This window comes from Erythrolamprus reginae, unplaced genomic scaffold, assembly GCF_031021105.1.
Source record: "Erythrolamprus reginae isolate rEryReg1 unplaced genomic scaffold, rEryReg1.hap1 H_26, whole genome shotgun sequence".
Lineage (NCBI taxonomy): Eukaryota > Metazoa > Chordata > Lepidosauria > Squamata > Dipsadidae > Erythrolamprus > Erythrolamprus reginae.
The window spans coordinates 493,950-508,509 of NW_027248480.1; the positions used below are offsets into that span (position 1 = coordinate 493,950).

Here is a 14,560-nt window from a genome sequence, read left to right on the forward strand (position 1 = left end):
CCTCAGGAGATGGTGAATTTGAGTCTCCCCTTGTTGTGGTTAGCTCTGCCCCAAGGACTGTGGATGTGGGGGAGACATCCACATGCTGCAGGCCTGTTTTGCCCCCGGTGGAATCTGCTGATGAAGGCTCCTCTGGCCAAGAAGACATGAGTGACAGGGAGGAGGAGAGTGTGGCAGACAGCTCAGAAGGAGATCAATTATCTAGCTCCTCCTTGGATTCAGAACAAGAGTTAATGATACAGCCACACATGCGGAGAGCGATGCATTGGCAGCAACAACTGAGAGATTATCATCAAAGAAAATGAGGCCACCTGTGGTTGGGTGGGGCTGTGGTCATTAGTGAGGCTGCTATAAAGAGCAGCCTGTGGGTTTGGCCACCGTGGAGGAGTATCTGATCGTTGTGTTTCGTGACTGCTTTACTGACTTTGACCTTTGTGTGCTGATTTTTCCCCACTTTGAAACTAAACCAGAGCAAAGTGTGTTTCACTTTGTGAAAGAAGAAGGACTGTGAATTGCCTCCCAGCTGCAAGCTAAGTATCACAGAACTGATAAGGGGCTTATACAAATTACCAGTTTGTTTGGAGACGAGTGCTCTTTGCTATACCAAAAGAGGGCTTAGTTTTAAGTGAGTTTTCATTATAAAGAACATTGTTTTGAATTTTCAAACGTGTGTGTGTCTGAAATTTGTACCTGTGAATTTTTGGGAGGAGTCTACCAGAGAGCCCGACAGAACACCCCTTAAGCATGAACGCCAGTTGGGTGACTTTGGGTCAATCGCCAGGAGAGGGTGTGTATTGGTCCCACTCCTAGGCGTGAAATTAAATCAATGAGCCAACATTTGTTTCATCATTTTTATTCTACCTTGGAGAAGGGAGCGATGCTGATATACAGAGCTTGGGAGATGTGGGAGAGGTTTCCCCAGGGCCTTTTAGGTCTGGGGGGGTGCACGGGGATGTCGAGCGGGGTGGTCTTGGAGAGGCGGGCCATCTGGTCTTCGAAGGAGTTACTCCTCGAACAAACCTTTCGGCTGGGGAACAAAAGAGCGAATGTGAGAAAGGAAGAAAAGATACGACTAGGTTGGGTTAGGATGACAGGTAAGGTAGGAATATGGAAAGAGGGTTACGGTTGGGGTAGGAATAAGGATACGGGTAGGGGGGTAAGGATAGGAGATGGGTTAGGGTTAAAGTTAAGGATAGGGATAGGGATAATGTTAGAGGTACCGGTAGGGGTAGGAATAAGAGTAGGGTTAAGGTTAGGGTTAGGAGTAGAGTAGAGGTAGGAGTACGGTTGAGGGTTAGGGTTATGGGTAGGAGTGAAAGTAGGGTTAAGATTAGGAGTAGGGGTAGAAGCAGGGTTAAGGTGGGGTAGAGTTAGGGGTAGGAGCAAAAGTAGGGTTACAGTTAGTGGGAGGGGTAAATTAAGGGTAGGGGTAAATTAAGGTAGAGATAGGTCTAGGTTTGGATTAGGAGTAGAGTCAAGGTTAGAGGCAGGGATAGAGATAGAGTTAGGAGTAGGAGTAGATAGGTAGGGGTTGGGATAAGGTAGAGCTAGTGTTCGGGGTAGAAGAGTAGGGTTAGGAGTAGAGTTAAAGTAGAGGTGGGGTAGGAGTAAGAGTAGGGTTAAGGTTAGGAATCAGGGTAGGAGTAGGGTTAAGATGGGGTAGAATTAGAGGTAGGGGTAAAAGTAGGGTTACGGTTAGTGGGAAGGGTAGGGATAAGAGTAGAGATAGGGCTAGGGTTAGGATCAGAGTTAGGAGTAGAGCTAAGGTTATGGTTGGGCTTAAGGGTAGGTCTTCACCTTTATTCCAATGTCACGACTTTTGGCCCTCAGCTTGTTGACCTGGGACTCAGCGATGTCCGCCCTCTCCTCGGCTTCGTCCAACTCGTGCTGGACCTTCCGGAATTTGCCCAAGTTGCTGTTGGCTTGCTCCTCCTGTGGAGAACCGAGAAGGGATGCGTTGAAAATTATGGAGAACATTTGCCTCTGAGGAGCTCCCACTACGATATGCTCCAGACAAATCGGGATCCAATTCCATTTCAAGATATTTGGCACGTTACAGGCAGTCCTCGACTTACGACTGTTTGCTTAAAAACCGTGAGATGCATGAAAAAAAAGCGTGATTTACACCCAGTCCTCGCACTTATGACCAGTCCTCGTACTTATGACCAGTCCTCGTACTTATGACCGTCACATGATTTTTTAAAAAAAAAATTGGATACTTGACATACAGCATATTTACGACTGTCCATAGGCGCTTCCAAAATGAATCTGAGTTACAAAAAAAATCCCTCGATGTACAAGCATTTCTTTAAAGACCAATGTTATGATTGGGCTGAATTTTTTTTGACTTTCCTTGCATTTACAACATTGTGGGAGTGGTTCTCATACCCACAACATCCTGAACAGCTTGCTTCCAGAAGTTGTAGGTGCTTCATCGCCGGAGGTTTTTAAGAAGAGACTGGACAATCCTTTGTCTGAAGTGGTCAAGGGTCTCCTGCTTGAGCAGGGGCTGGACTAGAAGACCTCCGAGGTCCCTTCTAGCTCTGTTCCGATTCTGATTCTCTCAGTGTCCCCCTTCATGGCACTGGACCAGATTATCTCCGGGACCGCCTTCTGCCGCACGAATCCCAGCGACAAGTTAAGTCCCACAGAGTGGGACTTCTCCAGGTCCCGTCAACTAAACAATGTTGTTTGGCGGGATCCAGGGGAAGAGCCTTCTCTGTGGCGGCCCCGGTCCTCTGGAACCAACTCCCCCCGGAGATCAGAATTGCCCCCACCCCCCTCGCCTTTCGTAAGCTCCTTAAAACCCATCTCTGCCATCAGGCATGGGGGAATTGAGATTCCCTTTCCCCCTAGGCCTTTACAATTTATGCATGGTATGTTTGTATGTATGATTGGTTTTTAAAATAAGGGTTTTTAGCTGTTTTAGTATTAGATTGTCGCATGTTGTTTTTACCACTGTTGTTAGCCACCCCGAGTCTACAGATAGGGGCGGCATACAAATCCAATAAATAATAATAATAATAATAATAATAATAATAATAATAATAATAATAATAACAACAACAACAACAACAACAACACATGAACAAAATTTGAGCATTTGGCAACTGGCAGGTGTTTACAACAGGGCTGCAACTTCATCATTTATGACCTTCTCCCAAAACTTTTCACAAGAAAAATCAATGGGGGAAACTGGATTCAATGAACGACCGTGGGATTTGCTTAATGACTGAGTGAAAAAAAGTTAAAACAAAATTGAGGGTGACTCACTTAACGACCTCATCACGTAGGGGTCGTAAGTCAAGGACTATCTGTATTAACGTTGAGGGGCTGAGAGAGGAGGCTTGGATGAGGGTCCCGATCAATGGGCAGCAGTTGGTGCTGTCCAGTGCTCTGTCCCTGTGGGAAATTCTGGGATGCGCAATCACCCACCCGCGCATGAGATTTGGCTTCTGCACATGCTCAGAAAGCCAAATCTTGTGTGAGCGGGATTTCAGCAATTTCTGCAATTTCTTGCTTCTGCGCGAAAGCAAAAATATAGGTGAAAACCGCCAAAATCCCATTCACATGTGTGTCCTCACATCAAACATAGAAACATAGAAGACTGATGGCAGAAAAAGACCTCATGGTCCATCTAGTCTGCCCTTGTACTATTTCCTGTATTTTATCTTAGGATGGATATATGTTTATCCCAGGCATGTTTCAATTCAGTTACCAACCATGTCTGCTGGAAGTTTGTTCCAAGGATCTACTACTCTTTCAGTCAAATAATATATTCTCATGTTGCTTTTGATCTTTCCCCCAACTAACTTCAGATTGTGTCCCCTTGTTCTTGTCTTCACTTTCCTATTAAAAACACTTCCCTCCTGGACCTTATTTAAACCCTTTGACATATTTAAATATTTCGATCATGTCCCCCCTTTTCCTTCTGTCCTCCAGACTATACAGATTGAGTTCATGAAGTCTTTCCTGATACGTTTTATGCTTAAGACCTTCCACCATTCTTGCAGCCCGTCTTTGGACCCGTTCAATTTTGTCAATATCTTTTTGTAGGTGAGGTCTCCAGAACTGGACACAGTATTCCCAATATGGTCTCACCAGCATTCTATATAGCGAGATTTCATTTGCTCCGCATGCGCAGAAGCCAAATGCGTGCGCACCCACGATAGCCACGGAGGGCACACCGGTAGCGTCGAAGACTAACCACCATTCACTGGTCCCAAATTAGGTCACCATGATTGAGGTGACCATCGAGATGGGAAAGGAGAGTCAACTTATCTAGCTCAGTATCATGAGATGGGCTAAATAAACTAGGATGAGTGATAAACCAGGATGGCCCCAAGAAGGACGGGAAGGTGGACGCTACTTACCGCCTCCTCCGCTTGCCTCTTGTAAGCTTTCACCTTCAACTGGAGCTTGTCAACCAGGTCTTGGAGGCGGATCAGGTTCTTGCGATCCTCTTCCGTCTAGGAACCGGAACAGAACGAGATGGCCAAATCAGGGTTTGTTTTGGCCGTAGAGAAAAGTGGGTTCATACCACCGAGTTTAAATAAGATCACCTCCTGGGCTGCGTCACAAGTTCTCAATTATTTGGAAGCATTTGTGAAATTGGGGGGAGGGGAGACCTTTTTTTTTTTAGGAAATCCTTCTGTAAACCATGGTTATATTCTAGTCAGAAGAGGAAATTTTCCTGGATTCTGAATCTAGACTCACAGGGTACTTTAAGATATGTAGACTTCCTACTCCCAGAATTCTCCGGTCAGCTAAGCTGGAGAGCTTTGGGAGAGGGGAGTTCTGGGAGTTGAAGTCCACCCAACTAAAAGTAGGCAAGGTTGAGGAAACACTACTTTAAAGTATTCTGGACTTCTGGGAGTTGAAGTCCCCTCATCCTATTCAAGGTTGAGGAAACACTATTCTAGAATATTCTGGAATTCTGAGAGTTGAATTTGCTTTGGATGGACAAAACATTATATTTTATAAGATTCTAGGGGGAAAATGGAGTTCAATCCATCCACACACACATCTCAAATCCCTCATCCCACCCGTTTTAGAGGGCTGCCTCAAAAGCACCACAGTTGATCCACTCATCCCTCCACACAAAGCCTTCCGAACCAGGGTTATCCCAATTGGCTTCAGAACCAGGGTTGTCCCGGTCAGATTAACCTGCGTCTCCTCACCTGGTAGGTGAGCTCCTTGATGCGCCTCTCGCACTTGCGCATCCCTTTGACGTTCTCCACGTTGCGTTTCTGCTCCCCTTCGAGCTCGTTCTCCAGCTCTCGCACTCGGGCCTCCAGTTTCTGGAGCTGCTTCTTGCCGCCCTTGAGGGCCAGCTGCTCCGCCTCGTCCAGGCGCAACTGGAGGTCCTTGATGGTCTGCTCCATGTTCTTCTTCATCCTCTCCAGGTGGGCGCTGGTGTCCTGCTCCTTCTTCAGCTCCTCCGCCATCATGGCCGCCTGCCCCGTTCAAGAGGACGAGAGAGAGAGAGAGAGAGAGAGAGAGAGAGAGAGAGAGAGAGAGAGAAAGACTTCACTTGTTGCATGAGTTTGTAAATTAGTCCTAAACTCAAAGAGGGTCAGAACATGGATATAGCACGTGCATGCAAAGTGCATGTTCCGACGCAATGCATGCACTTTCAAACCGGTAGGGAAGGTAAGAGAAACCCATCCCAGGTCTGAAAGCATTGAAGTGACCAGAAGATGGCAGTAAAGAGAGTGTCAATCTTTTTTTTTTTAAGATAACTTCCTTTACTGCCATCCGGGGGTCACTTGGATAGCTACAGCCCAGAAACAATGCTTTCTATATAGCCCCTCATTTGCAATTAGTGCTTTCTAGGAACAGTAGATGTGCTAAAAATTTCACTTACATCTGTGATGGCTTTCTTAGCCTTCTCTTCAGCATTTCGGCATTCTTGAATGGAATCTTCCACCTCTGTCTGCAGTTGGGAGAGGTCAGATTCCATCTTCTTTTTCTGGTTGATAAGGCTGGTATTCTGTGGAGGGAAAAGGAGGAAGGAAGGGAGGGAGGGAGGGAGGGAGGGAAGGAAGGAAGGATGGAAGGAAGAAGAGAATAGAATAGGAGAGGAGGAGGAAGAAAAGAGAGAGGGAAAGGAAGAAGGAAGGAAGGAAGGAAGGAAGAAGAGAATAGGAGAGGAGGAGGAAGAAAAGAGAGGGAAAGGAAGAAGGAAGGAAGGAAGAAGAGAATAGGAGAGGAGAGGAGAGGAGGAGGAAGGAAAGAGAGAGGGAAAGGAAGAAGGAAGGAAGGAGTGAAGGGAGGAAACAAAAGAAAGAAGGAGAGATAGAGTTAGGAGAGAAGGGGAGAGGAAAGGAGAAGAAAAGAGAAAAAGAAAGGAAGAAGAAAAGGGAGAGAAAGAAAGACAAGGGAAGAGGAGAGAAAAATAAAGGGAAAAGTTAAGAGAAGAAAAGCCGAGGAGGGAAAAGAAGAGAAGAGGGGAGAAAAGAGAAAAAGGAAGAAGTTAAGAAAAGGGAGAGGAGAGAAGAGAAGAGATTCTTTAATTTTTGGAACATGAAATAGTTTCGTGAAAGCAGGATCCTCTCTCTTGGTGGCTGACCATCCCTGAGCTTGGAGAAGGCCTCTTTCCGTGCTATCTGACCCTCCTTACCTGGGTGTGGAGGAGCTGGACCCGTTCACTGGTTTCAATGAGTTCCTGCTCTGCCAGTTTCCGGGCTCGTTCTGTCTGCTCCACCACGGACCTCAACTCCTCCAGCTCAGCCTGGAGAAGGTTGTTCCTTCGCTCCACGATGGCAATGTTTTCCTTCAGGTCCTCGTTGGCTCGGACCGCGTCGTCCAGCTGTATGTGGGTGTCCTAGAAAGAGGAGATGATGGACGGGTGGAATCAGCAAGGGGAAAGCTGAACTGGAGATGGACAAATGGATGGATGGAAAGGAGGGAGGGAGGGAGGAAGGAAGGAAGTTAGACAGAAGGAAAAAGGGAGAGAGAGGAAGGAAGGAAAGAAAGAAAGAAAAAAGGAGGGAGGGAGAGAAGGAAAAGGAAGGAAGGAAGGAAAGAAGGAAAAGAGAAGGAGAAGGAAAATAGGAAGAATGGAAGGAAAGAAAGAAGGAAGGAAGGAAGGAAGGAAAAGAGAAGGAGAAGGAAAGAAGGAAGAATGGAAGGAAAGAAAGAAGGAAGGAAGGAAGGAAAGAAGGAAAAGAGAAGAAGGAAAGAAGGAACGAAGGAAGAATGGAAGGAAAGAAAGAAAGAAGGAAGATGGAAAGGAAAGAAAGAAGGGAGAAAAGGAGTGAGGAGGGAAGGAAGGAAAAGAGAATGAGGAGGAAGGAGAAGAGAGGGAGAAAGGAAGGAAGTGGGAAAAGCAGGAAGGAGGAAAAGAAAGCTGGGAATCACAAAGAATCCTTAGGTAAGACAAGAGAAGAAAAGAGAGGAGGGAGGGAGGGAGGGAAGAAAAAGGAAGGAAGATAGAATAAAAAGAAAGGGAGCAGGCAGGTAGGTAGGAAAGAAGGAAGGAAAAGAAGGGAGAGAAGGAGGGGAAAGAAAGAGGGAGGGAAAGAAGAAGGGGAAGGAAGTATGGGAGGAAGAGAGGAAACGGAGGGAGGAAAGATGGAAGGAAGGAAAGGGGAGGGAGGAAGAAGGAGAGGGGAGGGAGGGAGGGGAGGAAGGAAGGAAGAAATGGAAGGAGGGAGGACCTCCTCCAGACCAATGACCAGGCCGTACCTTCAGGTAGCCTTGCAAAGATTTCACTTGCTTCTGGGCTTCGGCTGCTATGCGGTTGGCATGGCTGAGTTGGATCTCCATCTCGTTGAGGTCGCCCTCCATCTTCTTCTTGACCCTCAAGGCCTCATTGCGGCTGCGGGTCTCAGCGTCCAGGGAAGCTTGGAGCGAGTCCACCGTCCTCAGGTGATTCCGCTTGGCCTGCTCCATCTCCTCGTCCTTTTCGGACAGCTTGCGCTCAATTTCGGCCTTGATCTGGTTGAACTCCAGCTGAGCTCGGAGGATCTTGCCTTCCTCGTGTTCCAGAGAGGCCTGGAGGGTTGAGGGACGGAGAGAGAGAGAGAGAACAAGATGGAAGAGAGAATCCTTAGATTCTGGGTAGCCAATATGGTGACCGTGATAAAAACAAGAACTCTAGGATACCAACGTGTTGCCTCCAGAAATGTTCTGGATTATCACAACGGCCAATTTGTCTACACTGACCAAGTTCTCAAGGTTTTCAGAGCCCCCAAATGTTGCTACCTCTATTTCCAAGGAAGAAACTAAAATTCTACTGGTCCTCTACTTACAACAGTTCATTTGCTGAATGTTCCAAGTTATAACAGCACTGAAAAAAGTGACCTAGGACCAGTTTTCATGCTTACGACCGTTGAAGCTTTCCTATATTCACATGATCAGATGTTGGCCTACTGACTCATATTCACGACAGTTGCTGTGTCCCGGGGTCACGTGATTTCCTCTTTAATGACTTTCCAATGAACAAATGGCAATCGGGAAGCCAGATTTACGTAATAATTGCGTTTCTAGCTTAACAACTTGCAGGGATTCAACTTAAAAACCACAAGGAACTGATGTAACAATGGACTGGCTTAGCACCAGAAATCTAGGGCTCAGTTTTGGCCATAAGTCAAACTCAGTTATGGAACTCAGTTCCCATAGACCAGTGCTTCTCAACCTGGGGGTCAGGACCCCCTTTGGGGGTTGAATGACTGTTACACAGGGGTTGCCTAAGACCATGGAAAAAGACAAATTTCCCATGGTGTTAGGAACTAAAGCTTCTATTCTAGAAACATAGAAGATTGATGGCAGAAAAAGACCTCATGGTCCAACTAGTCACCATAAACCCAATTGTTTTATCCCTGTTAAGCTTGATGATCGGTCAGTCAGAATAGAGCTGGATTGGACCAGCCTTCCTTGTCTTTTTGTCCTTGCCAACATTTTGCTTCCTGTGCATGTGCAGAAGTCAAATCTTGTGCCAGCATGCACAGGCCCTTGCTGGTTACTGGTAGCACCAGTGACAGGGAGCCATTCATTGTCCTGCTGGGAGGAACTCAACTGAAAACAAAATAGCGAAGGAACTCAACTGAAAACAAAATAGCGAAGAAACTCAACTGAAAACAAAATGGCAGAGGAACTCAACTGAAAACAAAATAGCGGAGGAACTCAACTGAAAACAAAATAGCGGAGGAACTCAACTGAAAACAAAATGGCAGAGGAACTCAACTGAAAACAAAATAGCGGAGGAACTCAACTGAAAACAAAATAGCGGAGGAACTCAACTGAAAACAAAATAGCGAAGGAACTCAACTGAAAACAAAATGGCAGAGGAACTCAACTGAAAACAAAATAGCGGAGGAACTCAACTGAAAACAAAATGGCAGAGGAACTCAACTGAAAACAAAATGGTGGAGGAACTCAACTGAAAACAAAATAGCGGAGGAACTCAACTGAAAACAAAATAGCGGAGGAACTCAACTGAAAACAAAATGGCAGAGGAACTCCACTGAAAACAAAATGGCAGAGGATTTGAGTTGAGGGCGCTGGTTTTCCATAGCCCAAAGGACTTCTCACCTCAGCTTCTTCAAGAGCAGACTGCAGCTCCATCTTCTCAGCCTCCAGCCCCTTCCGCGCCTTCTCGAGTTCATGGATGGTCTTGCCGGTGCTTCCAAGCTGCTCGGTGAGATCCGAAATCTCCTCTGTACGAAAAGAGAAGAAAACGTTGGAAACGGGACCTCAAAATAAGGAGGCTCTGGTCGTGAAAAGAGACGGACCCACCTTGCAAGTTCTTGTTCTCCCTCTTGATGGTCTCCAGATGTTCCAGAGATTCCTCGTAGGCGTTTTTCAACTTGAAGAGCTCCGTGCTGAGGGATCGGGCCTCTTTCTGAGATGACTCCAGCTCAGTTTGGGACTCCTCAAACTTTTGCTTCCACTCTGATAAGATCTAGGATGGAGGAAGAGGAGGAGAAGGAGGAAAGAGGAGGAGAAGAAAAGGAGCAGGAGAAGGAGGAAGAGGAGGAGATGGAGGAGGAGGAAAACGAGAAAGTGGAGCAGGGGAGAATCAGAAGAATGACGAAAAGGAGAAAGGAGAAAGAGAAGGATAAGAAAAAGAAGAGAAAGAGGAGGAGGAGAAGGATCGGGATGAAGAAGAGAAGAAAGAGGAGAGTAGAAGAATGAGGAGAAGGAGAAAAGTAGGAGGATGAGGTTGATGAGAAAGAGAAGAAGAGGAGGAGGAAGAAGAGTCTTATGACTTCTTGCAGTGTCTTGTGATCACGTGATCAAAATTTGGACACTTGGCAACTGATTCGTATTTATGATGGTGTCCTAGGGTCACATGATCCCCTTTTCTGACTTTCCGGCAAGCAAACCACATTCACATAACAACCATGTCCCTTCCCTTAACGACTGCAGTTATTCACTTAACGAATGTGACAAGAAAGGCGGTAAAATGGGGCCAAAACTCACATCAAAAATGTCTCACTCAGCAATGGGAATATGGGACTCAATTGTGGTTGTAAATCACGGACAACTGGTGGTCCCATATCTTCCCCAAAGAGTTGGATTTTCTACATTGTAAGATTTTTCCCCCATCCATAACCCTCTGCTCTTTTTCTTCCATGTTCCCCCACGTACTTTGTCGAAGTTCCTTTGCTTCTTGTCCAGAGCCGCTGCGGCCGCGTTCGAACGCTCCACGTCCACCATGAGGTCTTCGATCTCGTTCTGCAGGCGGTGTTTGGTCTTCTCCAGCGAGGAACACTTGGCGTTCACCGCCTCCACCGCTTCTTCAGCATCCTGAAGCCGCTGGGCCAGCTTCTTCCTGGTAGGTGAGGAGACATCCCGATATTACTCAGGCTCCACCCCAATACTATAATGATCAGACCTGGGCAAGATGCGGCCCGAGGGCCGGATGCGGTCCGCCTGCTGTCTGTGACCGGCCCACGGAGGTTGCTCCAACTTTTCTAGATAGGAACCAGGTGTTCAAGATATATAACATAACATAACATAACATAACATAACATAACATAACATAACATAATACAATACAATACAATACAATATAATATAATATATATTATATATATAATAAATAATATATAATATATTATATATATGTTGTGGTTGGCTCCGGCCCCTGCCCCAGGGAATGTGGAGGTGGATGCAGGGGAAACTTCAACATGTCATAGACCTGTGTTATTGCCGACAGAGTCAGTTCAGAGTTTAGTTTCCTTGGATGAAGAAGAAGGTGGGAGTGACTTGGAAGACGGGGGCTTGGCACACAGCCCAGGCAGTCAATCTCCATTATCTTCCTTTGATTCGGATGAAGACGTCTTGGACCCACGCAAGTGCAGAATTATGCGTAGAAGAGACCAAGTAAGGACATATTACAGGAGATAAAAGAGGCCACCTGTGTTTCGGTAGGGCTCCAGTAATTAGGGCTGCTGCTATAAATAGCAGCGTGTGGGTTTGGCCGTTGTGGAAGAGTATCTGATCGCAGTTCGTCAGGAATCCTGTGTTGCTGGTTTCTGGACTTTGTTGCTTTTCCACGCCTTTGAAACCAAAGCAGAGAAACGTGTGTGTCTGTATGTGTGTGTGTCTCACTTCATTGGAAGAAGAAGGAGTGTGAAGTTTCTTCACAGCTGCTAGCTAAGTACTTAATGACTGCTTAAGGGAAATTGTACAGGCTAGCCGGTTGTTTTGGGATGAGTGCTCTTTGCAATACAAAAAGAGTGCTCAGTTTATTTTACATTTTGTGATAAAGAACATTGTTTTGAATTTTCAAACGTGTGTGTGTGTCTGAAATTTGTACCCTTGAATTTTCGGGAGGCTCCTACCAGAGAGCCCGGCAGAACAATATAATATATAATATATAATATATAATATATAATATATAATATATAATATATAATATATAATATATAATATATAATATATAATATATAATATATAATATATAATATATAATATATAATATATAATATATAATATATAATATATAATATATAATATATAATATATAATAAATATATAATAAATATATAATAAATATATAATAAATATATAATAATATATAATATAATTATAATATATAATAAAATTATAATTTATAATTATAATTATAATTAACTCAGTTCTACCCAATAATACACAGTATTTGGTAGAACTGAGTTAATTTTATTACTCCGGCCCTCTAAAACCATCCCAATTTCTCATGCGGCCCTGTGGCAAAATTAATTGCCCACCCCTGATAATGATGATGGACACCCAGGGATGAACTGGGAGGCGGGACCATCGTTTGGGCATCTATGGGTAAACTACCCAGCTTCCGAGGGAAATAGAAAGGGGGAAAGTTGGGATGGGGCAGAAGGAAGCCATCTTGGATGGAGCAGTAGAGGGACACAATATGCGCGGGCCCGGTGAAATTTTAATTCTGCGCATGCACAGGAAGCAAAATCTTAAAAAAGAACGAGAGAGAGAGAGAGAGAGATTTCGGTGACTTTTTTGCTTATGTGCATACGCAAAAGGCAAAAATTGCTCAAATCTCACACGCGCGCACATCCTCTCACAAGATTTTACTTCCTGCGCCCTGAGTCTGAGGAACAGGGCGGCGTAGAAATTTAATACATAAATAAAAATCGCACTGGGGCATGCAAGCGCACACAATGGCGACACAGAATTGTGCGCGCACTCTATGCAGCTCTGGTGCATAGAGTGGCTACTGTACCAGCTAGCAACCCAATACTGAATGGAGCCACTCACTTGGCCTCCTCCAGTTCCTCCGTTCTCTGGATGGCGTCTGTTTCGTATTTGGTTCTCCACTGGGCCACCTCCGAGTTGGCCTTGGAGAGCGAACGCTGGAGCTCAGCCCGTGCCTCCGTTTCTTCTTCGTACTGTTCCCTCAGAAGGTCGCAGTCATGGCGGGCGGACTGGAGCGCGTGGGCCAAAGCATTCTTGGCCTAGAAGTGGAGAAGAACGGAGATACAGTTTCAAGGCCTTGTTCTTGGCCTAGCTCCCTCCCTCCCTCTCTCTCTCAATTTGTCCCTCAGCCTCCACGGGTCTCCTGCCTTTGCTTCTTCTTCAAGTTGCCTCTTCAGATCTTCTAGCTGCTGGGTGTACGTCAACTTTCCACGGGTCAACTGGCTGATCAAAGCTTCTTTCTCATCCAACTGGCGGGACAATTCGCCTGGAATAAAAACATAGGGAAAGGAGAATTAATTAATTAGTTCATCCATCCATCCATCCATCCATTCATTCACTCGATTTATATGCCGCCTTTCTCCGTAGACTCAGGGCGGCTTACAACGTCATCTTCAGGCTGGTGCTTTTGTTCTTGTGTTTGCCCTAGCACAAGGACAAAAGCGCCAGTCTGAAGATGACGAGTGGGACCTCGTCGAAACATCGCCAAAAATCTCCAAGACCTTCATATAAATATATATATATATATATATATATATACATACATGTTTTTTGTGTTGAATAGAACCTTCCCTGGTACAGAACTGAAGGGACTGGATACTGTAGCCTAGAGGTTAATTCTCTGCCTTACATGGCCAATGTTGCAAGTTCAAGCCCCAGTGGGTATGGCTAGCTGATGAGGCCAAAATAAGCCCGAAATAGATCTATCCTAGTCTCCCTTAATTTTCAAATTCAGCAAAAAGACATGTGACATATATATATATATATATATATATATATATATATATATATATATATATATATATATATATTAGAACAAAGACAGAAGCACCAGCCTGAAGATGACGAGTGGGACCTCATCGAAATGTCACCAGAAATTTCTAAATTATACACGGGAAGAAACCCGAATATACCAAGACCGTCATACCTGTACCTTTGAAAATCTACGAAAACAAATATATATAGGTCAAAATAAGGCCAAAATAGTTCTATCCTTTTCTCCCTTAATTTTCAAATTCAGCAAAAACTTGTGACATATACATACATATATACATATACATATATATGTATAATGGTCATAAAACAGGCTTTATTGCTGACTCAATTTTATGATGATGATTATTATTTGCAGTGGTATGCAGCAGCAGTAAAAAAAAGGGGGGGGGGATTGTCATTAAAAAACATGGTCACAGGATCGTGGGATGGTAAAAATGACCACCAATGGACCATGGTGGTTGAGCGTCCATGTGGTCACGTGACCACAGGGTGGGGTGAAAGGGTTGACCATTAGAACTTCAAATCCAGGTCAGTGGTGTCCTCCAGGCAGGTCTGTTAGAACCTATAGTTACCAGAAAACTCAGGTTTAGTTATCTCCAAGAAAGATTGTGAAGATTTGTTGGTCAAAGTGGACAATTTTGGAAAAAGAAGACCAAGAGGATGATCGAGAGTTCTTGAAGATGTGTAGAGTTCTCTGTTGCTTACCGTTCTCGGTTTGGAGCTTGGCTCGCTGCGTGGTGAGATCATGGACCATTCGTTGAGACTCTTCGGACTTGGCCCGGTGCTCATTCATTTGGTCTTCAAAAGTCCGACACATCTTCTCCAGGTTGGCCTAGAAGAAGAAGACAGGATGGAAAAATTAGAGATTTAAATATGGGGTGGATGGATGGATGGATGGATGGATGAG

General features: G+C 45.0%; 1 protein-coding gene across 1 annotated transcript in view; it reads right to left on the bottom strand.

Annotated features, from left to right (window-relative positions):
• Positions 1-944: 944 nt before the first annotated feature.
• The window catches only part of LOC139155509 (myosin-7-like), a gene marked incomplete at its 5' end in the record, with an annotated part of 49,066 nt that continues 35,450 nt past the window's right edge, over positions 945-14,560 (bottom strand). Inside the window, 13 exons of the mRNA XM_070730663.1 lie at positions 945-1,027; positions 1,798-1,932; positions 4,374-4,469; positions 5,181-5,456; positions 5,867-5,992; positions 6,623-6,826; positions 7,690-7,998; positions 9,538-9,662; positions 9,742-9,907; positions 10,597-10,780; positions 12,721-12,917; positions 13,026-13,144; positions 14,359-14,485. Coding sequence (XP_070586764.1) covers positions 1,004-1,027; positions 1,798-1,932; positions 4,374-4,469; positions 5,181-5,456; positions 5,867-5,992; positions 6,623-6,826; positions 7,690-7,998; positions 9,538-9,662; positions 9,742-9,907; positions 10,597-10,780; positions 12,721-12,917; positions 13,026-13,144; positions 14,359-14,485 — 2,088 coding nt within the window. The remainder of the gene's footprint in view (positions 1,028-1,797; positions 1,933-4,373; positions 4,470-5,180; positions 5,457-5,866; positions 5,993-6,622; positions 6,827-7,689; positions 7,999-9,537; positions 9,663-9,741; positions 9,908-10,596; positions 10,781-12,720; positions 12,918-13,025; positions 13,145-14,358; positions 14,486-14,560) is intronic.